General features: G+C 33.1%; 1 protein-coding gene across 1 annotated transcript; it reads left to right on the top strand.

Moving 5' to 3' along the window:
* Positions 1 to 3994: 3994 nt before the first annotated feature.
* LOC128243347 (H(+)/Cl(-) exchange transporter 7-like) lies at positions 3995 to 7969 on the top strand. Its single transcript, XM_052961062.1, has 6 exons — positions 3995 to 4163; positions 5202 to 5276; positions 6339 to 6431; positions 7048 to 7131; positions 7588 to 7668; positions 7762 to 7969. Exons 1-6 carry the CDS (start codon positions 4026 to 4028, stop codon positions 7864 to 7866), a joined length of 576 nt encoding a protein of 191 aa, XP_052817022.1. The 5' UTR covers positions 3995 to 4025; the 3' UTR covers positions 7867 to 7969.
* Positions 7970 to 8320: the final 351 nt, after the last annotated feature.

Raw genomic sequence — 8320 nt, 5'->3', positions numbered from 1 at the left:
ATAGATAACTCCATATTATCTTTTATACAAATTATGGCCCTTGATTGACTATGGAACTTAGGTTAAAGTTTTAGGGCAGGTTGGGATATTGTTTAATAACTTCTATACCCTTCATTCAATTGACTTAATACTTCACACACTTGATCAGGACCATCACCCAATGAGGTTACATAATTCCATATCCGTAATACAAGTTATGGCCCCTGATTGACTTAGGTTAAAGTTTTAGGCAAGTAAAAGTTAAGGGCAAGTTGGGATTTTAATAAAAAAAACTTCTATACCGTTCATTAAATGAACTTAATAAAATTCAAAATTATTTTTTACCATCTTACAACAAGAAACATAACTCCGTTTTAAGCCTAAATACAAATTATGGCCCTTAATTTATTTTTTTTGGATTTTTTTTTTATTTCTTTTGAACGGCATATTTGTATATATTCTTAACCACATTTTCAACATCACTACGTTTTAAGCCTAAATACAAATTATGGCCCTTGATTTTTTTTTTTTAATTTCTTTTGAAAGGCATATTTGTAAATATTCTTAACCACATTTTCATAATGGGAAATCAAGTTATTTGAATGACTTGAGTCATTGTTTGGGCGGGCTGGTGGGAGGGCAGCATAAAATTCACCTTATGTATCGAATAATTTTAGTTAAGTTTGACATAAAGAGACCAAACTTGGTATTATTACATCGTTATTGTATTCTAAGTCAAAGCGGCGTAGACGAGCGCTGTCTTACGACGGCTCTTGTTTAAATAAATTTGTATTAGACGGCATACACCATTTTATGAGGATCAAAAACCAGGATCATTATTTTTAGGTTTATTCAACATTTCTTGTTGTATCCTTAAGTCATTGAACATTGTATAATGAGCAATTATCAAATAATTATGATATGATTCACTTGAGGGAAAATAGGCTTAAATTTTGCAATTGTTAAACTTTAACGTTTCTATCAGACTGAAAAATTAGATCAGAATTCATATATTATATCTGTTTCAGGTACATACAGTCCAGCAACGTTGGCGATGTACTGTGTTCTGTTTTTCATGCTGGCATGTTGGACGTATGGATTGGCCATCCCCAGTGGGCTGTTTATCCCGAGTCTCCTTATTGGGGCTGCCTGGGGTCGATTGTTCGGCCAGTGTCTTCAGATACTCTTCCCACACGCGGTATGTGATTTTTTATTGCAAGCAGGTCAACAAGCATTTTATTTTTGTTTTTGTCGATTTGATGAAACATTTAAAATCTCATTTCATCGGTACAGAGTTTCAGGTAATGAGCTACTGTGTGAGATCGTAAGATGTGTACTTAAGCCATGATTATTAATTAATGAGTAAGACACGCAGGATAATTAATGATTATTCTTTTATGATATCTCTCCTTTTTTCCACATAATCTACCTTTTTGTTGAAAGATGTTCCAACCTTGTGTTTCTATATAATACTACTATTGCTTTGAACTTGTTTGAACTGTCTGTGACTACATAAATGATACTATTGTGTTTAAACATGTTTCTACTGTATGTGGTTACATAAATGCTACAATTGTGTTTGAACATGTTTCTACTGTCTTTGTGTTCATAAATGTTACTATTGTGTTTTAACATGTTCCTACTGTCTGTTAGTAGGTAGATGTTGATATCATGTTTGAAAATGTTTCTACCCTGTGTGTCCACAGGTTTGGCTTGACTCTGGGAATTACGCGTTGATAGGAGCTGCTGCACAGCTAGGTATGAATGGAAAGTCTTACTATTTTCCTTGTCTTTTATGTGAGTTATGTAGATGTAAAACAATGACACAATAGCGTGTGATTGATTTTCAATACAGTAAAATTTAGGATATTACTTGAGTGTCAATTAACACAGAAGAATTTAACTTTTTTCTAAAATTGATCAAATGTTTCTTGCTTTAAAAGCAATTTATGACAACATGTCAAAAGCTATTACACTAGTTATGTTTTAAAAAATGATATTATTTGAGGATGGCAACTTAATTTTTGATATAATAATGCTGATTAAATCAAACCCATTTCAGGAGGTATAGTCCGGATGACGATAAGTCTGACTGTGATAATTATTGAGGCGACGGGAAACATCACGTTCGGTCTTCCTGTCATGATCGTGCTTATGATCGCAAAGTGGGTCGGAGATTGCTTCAATGAGGTACTGGGAAGTGTTACTGGTGTTGCCTATTTTTTGATAATATCTGAATTGTTTATTTGATTTTTTTAGGAACACTGTAAACACATTAGCAGATTTCATGAAAGTCAAAAAAGTGTCAGACATTTGGTCTGACAAGACAAAAAAGTATGTCAGACCAAAAGAGAATCTGGCATATTGAATAAGATGTAATAAAAGTAAAATCATTGTTTAATTCATCTCCTTTATAAAATTGTAACTAGGACATGTTTGTTGAGTGAACAACTAGCAGCATGCTTCAAGCATAGCAATTGTTATTCTATGGCCACTATCAAAAGGGACCAATGGAAACACATGATATGTCTAAAATCCTGATAGTGTCGGACTTATTTCTGTTCAGCATTTGTCAGACCAGTTCAAGATTTGTAGTCATGTCTGTCAGACCGACAGTTTTCGTGTAGTATGTCATACTTCACGAATATGAAGACTTTATTTATACAACACGCTACGTTGTTGTTGTTTCTTATATATGTGCACCATATTGCTACCAGCGTTAATGCACTGTTTACAAAGTTCTAAAACCATTTCCGACTTTGTAATAGCACCATCAGTAAGAGCAATTTTGATTTTCTCAACTATTGAGAACGAAAAACATGGCAGTGGTGGTAACTGTGTCTGCTGATCTTCAGAGAGTTATACTGTGTGTATGTGTTATACTTTCAGGGCATCTACGACTCCCACATCCACCTTCAGGGTGTACCCATACTGGGCTGGGAGCCACCACTAATGTCCGCCAATATATCCGCAGGGTAAACATACATGTATAGTTAGTCATTTGAGAACGAGTTTCAGTCAGAAATTTAAAATATTTTAGAAATTGGTGAAATTCTGTTTTCGGTTCACCTATATTTATTTAAATTAGTGCTAAAAACAATCTTGATATAGTAAAAGAATCAGTCTGTTGTGTTCTGTAACATTACTTCATTAAGTTAGTACTTACACGTTAGTTGCTCGGTGTATGATAAACATCTTGGGCACACAGTGAGAGATGGTGAAATAACTGTTTAATGTATGGGTATATGCATAATAAGATGGTCTCCAAAACTGTTTTCACCCTTTGAACAACTTGTAAAAATAAATGATAATAATTACATTAAAAAAACAATTTCCCCATCTCTGACTGATTCTGCCAACTATGCTAGACCTCAGCTTAAATTTCAATGCATTCATTGATGTACATTGTAAATAAATCAGTTTGTAAACAATTTCAATGTTATTGTCTTCTTTTCAGTTGAGGGTAAGACATTGATCAGCTTTTATCCTTAAAGATGTGCAGTGACTTATCTAAATATTGCTAATGTGGTGATTAATGTGTTAGAGCTGCTAACAAAATAGTTCATATAGAGTTTAATAAGACTGTGTAACAGCTATTGTGTTTTGCTAATTGAATTTTGCTAAATTTGTTCCAAATCTTGGTTTGGCAAAATGAAATAAAGGGGGACTTCATGTACGCGATTTGGGCCCACATGGTTACTAAAATGTTTTAAGTCAGTATGTGATGCCATAAGTGTTTAAGTCGTGTGTACAAAATTCAATTTTTGCACCACTAGGAGTTTCAAAAAATTACATAGACCGACCTCCATGGCTGCATTCTCAGTATTTCTGTCAAAACGGCATCATCCACTGTCTTAAGTGATTTTTATGACCGTTCCCTTATCATTACTAATGAAGTTTTTCTCTACTAATTTGCTTCTTCATAGTTCTGTGAATTATTTTCTTTAGTTAATAATACAAAATTTATATTAATAAATCTATATTGAATAATAATCTAGCATCCAAGGGACATAATTAAACTGTGTATTTTTTCCTCAAGGGAGGTAATGAGCCATCCCACGATCGTGTTCCGTACGAAGGAGAAGGTTGGACGGATTGTGGACATTCTGAAGAAGGAGGCACACAATGGCTTCCCGGTCGTTGAGGATTATGACCCCAGCAGTGATGTAGAATATACATCTGAGGTTCATGAGTACTCTAACATTATATGTGACTGTAGTTGAGAATAGATGATTCTATATTCACTTTACATCTGAGTAGTAACCATGTTTTGTAAGAAAAAAAGTTGAGGTAAGATGATAGCCATGATGTCCTCGTTTACCTCATTGTGCAAAATAATAAACCTTGGCCATTACTGAAAATTGGTAACACACATAACTGTATCACCTGTCAGCGTATGCCCCATATGGACTTAAAACAACTTAAACAGACGAGCGTTGAAGAATGCCTCCGATGTTCTTGTTGCAATTAAAATGCACATTACTATGGTTTGATTATCATTTTTTGTGCGTTCGTTCAGTACGAAGGTCAAGTATGAATGAACAAGTGTGAGCTTGCAAAGTCATCTGTGAAACATACCCTAAGAAGTTGCTCATGTAAAACTTTTCTTTTCACAAAAAACATTTATTGTCAAGTCTTTTTATCAAATTTTGTATGTGCTGCATCATTTGCACTGCTTTGCATTGTTAAATGTTGCAAATAATGCGAAAGCAGTTACTCACTGCTATATGGCTTAAGTATTCATGAAAATTAGGCATCTTGAGAAGTTCAATATCCAAATCCAACTTACTTTTTGCGAAAAAAAGACATCTTGTACAGTACTCTTTTCAAGACCAACTTACCTTTTGTGAAAATAGACATCTTGGACAGTTCAATTTCCAAGACCTTTATTTTTGTAAAAAGTGACATCATGTACAGTTCACTTTCCAAGACCAACTTACCTTTTGTGAAAAGAGACATCTTGGACAGTTCAATTTCCAAGACCAACTTATCTTTTGTGAAAAGGAACATCTTAGACAGTTTTCAATTTTTAAAACAAACATCTCTTTTTGTGAAAAGTGAACAGATTTTGCCTTGGGAAAAATGAAATAAGTTTTAAGACTAAATAACCTGTAACAATGGCATCAGTCTGCATGTTTTTTGTGGTAAAGTCATATTTTAAAAATCATCAACACAATTACTTTCTAACTTCATGTTTGCACATTTCATTCATCTTATTTCAGGAAGAAGTGCAGACATTTGGAAGATACCAGGGTGTTATACTTAGATCTCAGCTAATTGTTCTTTTAAAACTGAAAGTAAGTTTTAATTAAAGTTTGTCTGATTTTTTGAGAAAAAAAGTTTGCCATAGCCTTGATGTCACTGTCAATGGCATTCAAAATCTCAAAACTTGACCATAACTCGAGAAATTTTCAAGATATTCAACAAGGGGCAAACTATTAGTTTACACTTGATAGATGTACGAAAGAAACATATTAATTGTAATGCATTATTATAAAAAATAGCCTTTATAAAAAATTGGCGTTATAAATGTTTTGGGTTTGTGTTTTTTTTAATCAAGAGCTACGTGGCCATATATTTCCAAGTTAAATAAGCCAATATTTTTATCTGTACTGAAATCATATGCTCTCTTTGTTCCGATCATGAAATTTAAAAGAGTTTACACATGTTACCAGAGACAATATGCACATGTACAGCAAGGCCCATTACTCTGACATTGATTACTGGGTATTGCCCCTTTTTTCAACTAAAAGCTAACAATAGAAGAACGTTTCAGATTGAACATCACTCAAGGCCCATAACTTGGACTATGATTACTGGGTATTGCCCTTTTTTAACTGAAAACTAACATCAGAAGAGCATGTCAGTTTGATCCATGTCACTCAAGGCCCATAACTCTGACTAAGATTACTGAGTTTTGCCCCTTTTCCACATGAAACCCAACAACAGGAGGGCATTTCAGTTTGATAATCTATAAGCGTGGCAATGAAATTTTTAATTAAGTGAACTGGTATTGAATTGCTCGTCCATGGAAATGAGATTTTGAAGTAAAATATATCTGCTCAACGGAAATTGTAACTTTTGAGAACCATATTTTCTTCAGTATCTAATTGCATTTTATGTGTTATTCTTGAAATATGATAATTTTATGTTTTATATCATTTGGTTTTCTCATTTCGCAGAAAATGGAAGGAGGAGGAATCAATAACTGAATCACAATTAATGCTAATATACACTTACTCCATTTTTGTTGAAGTAATATGATCAAATTTAATCCTGACTGATTTATTATACCATTTTCACAACCAAGCTGTGAATGAAAGCTGCAGCTTTGAGTTAATAAGCATTGTTATTTTCAGATTTTCCAAGAAAATACGGATATAAAAAGAAAAATGGACCAATTAAAGTCCTCTGATTTCAGAGACGCATACCCTCGATTTCCACCAATACAGGTATCGTTTCAAAGGAAAAATTGTGAAATAATACTTCTGCATAATTATATTTTTAGTTGTTTTTTTTCTGTTTAGAATTTAGAAAACAGTCCATGAAATATCAAAGCCTTGTTATCATCGGTGGATTAGTCATTTAAAGTAAAATTTAATAGTAAATCAGTTAACTAAAGAAAGGAGTTAGAAGCAATGAAGATTCTGAAAAGCACTTTTATAAAATAACAAAACATTTATCTTCATATTTTTCATTTCAAATAAAATAAATGTTAACAGTTGTATAGTTTTATATAGTTTTTAAAGAATCCCGCAGATCTATCATCAAATCCCAACTAGAAGGAAAGTCACAATGAAAAGAAGATTTGCAGTCTGAACTGAGACTTTAATCTGTAATTATTGTCCCTGGGTTATTTATATGGATGAAAATGTATACAATGTGATGTTACAGTTACTTAAAGGCATTTCCCGAAAGATGGATCGTTTAATATCACCCAAGACAGTTGCAAAGGGCTGGTATTGAATTACAACAAAAAGTTGTGTATATATAGCTGTTCACTATGGGTGAATATGCAACTGGCGTACAGTGTACAGTAACACCTAAATGTATTTCTATGTGTTTCAGCAAATCCACATTTCGCCCCATGAGAGAGACTTTACCATAGATCTAGTTCCCTTCATGAATCCGGCGAGCCATACCATACGAGATGTAAGATTTTTAAGGGCCTGCTTCAATGTCAAGCTCTTATTTCTGAGACCTGCAATAGACTCAATAAAGTTATGCCATCATTAGGTTATCTTGGTTTGTATGAAAAATGACGTCACAATCATAAAATAATTATTATAAATCATCAGATTCGTATTTATGATATCAATTGAATATTTCATTTGTGGTCCCTCGAAATGAAATTTATTAAACTTATTTGCTAAAATTGATAAAAACTCACCGTAGCTTGTTTCAAGCAAAATATGTAACGAAATTTGCTTTATGTATACTTGATACGTCATGTTCGGTAAGATGATTTCAGATTTGTTATATTTTCCTTTTTCTCAGTGTATATAGTGGATAAATGCCAAGAATAATACATTAGAAATGGAACAATACAATACCCTCAATAATTAGTGTGCCAGAAGACCTCTACATTGTTTTGTTGTTGTTTTTCAGTGTGCGTCCCTTCCCGGAATCTTCCGACTGTTCAGGGCTCTCGGTCTTCGGCATGTAGTCGTCATCAATGATAAAAACATGGTGAGTTACATTATCATTTGTCTGTTACAAGATGTGAATTTATCAATATCTTAAGGAAAATTATTTGAGGTTTCGTACATTCCTCTGTTATAGGTTTTAGGTATGGTTACACGTAAAGATTTGGCGCGATACAAGGTCAAGGTCGATTTACTACGGGGCAAAATTGATATCCATGAAATTAACGTCTCTGCGCAATGAGCTACCAGACCTTCAAAAGAAGAAAACATTCCACACAGAAGGAACAAAATACTCAAGACAATATTCCTCAACTAGGTTAAGGAATGTACATCTCCGCCTTGCACCCAAGATGTCATTGATTCAAACTTTTGAGTGGTATTTCCTTAAGGCGAATTAGAAAACAAAATTGTATTATTGATAATTGTCAATACTCTTAATTTAATCTAAACAGTGATTACTGCTTCATACTAAATTTGATTTTTTTTAAATGACATTAAACTTTATATAAACCTTTAGCCGGCGTTTGAATAAAGAAAATGATGTTGTCTTAGATGTTGGATATTTTCCGATTCTTTGAGTTTAATATTTTTCACATTGCAATGAATTTTTAAAAGTCAAAAATCGTGCAATAGTTTTATGTTTTCTTTGTACATAATTGATATTTTTGATAATTATATTTATATGCTTAGAGTTT

Source organism: Mya arenaria, chromosome 2 (assembly GCF_026914265.1).
Source record: "Mya arenaria isolate MELC-2E11 chromosome 2, ASM2691426v1".
NCBI lineage: Eukaryota > Metazoa > Mollusca > Bivalvia > Myida > Myidae > Mya > Mya arenaria.
This window is presented reverse-complemented; position numbering and strand designations above follow the sequence as displayed.

What these genes read in the sequence shown, in the direction of transcription:
- LOC128243347 (XM_052961062.1), top strand. Translation starts at nt 4,026, where the DNA reads ATGAGCCATCCCACGATCGTGTTCCGTACGAAGGAGAAGGTTGGACGG. An exon ending in CTCGATTTCCACCAATACAG is followed by an intron (nt 6,432 to 7,047) that starts GTATCGTTTCAA and finishes TATGTGTTTCAG; the next exon opens with CAAATCCACATTTCGCCCCA. An exon ending in TCATCAATGATAAAAACATG is followed by an intron (nt 7,669 to 7,761) that starts GTGAGTTACATT and finishes CCTCTGTTATAG; the next exon opens with GTTTTAGGTATGGTTACACG.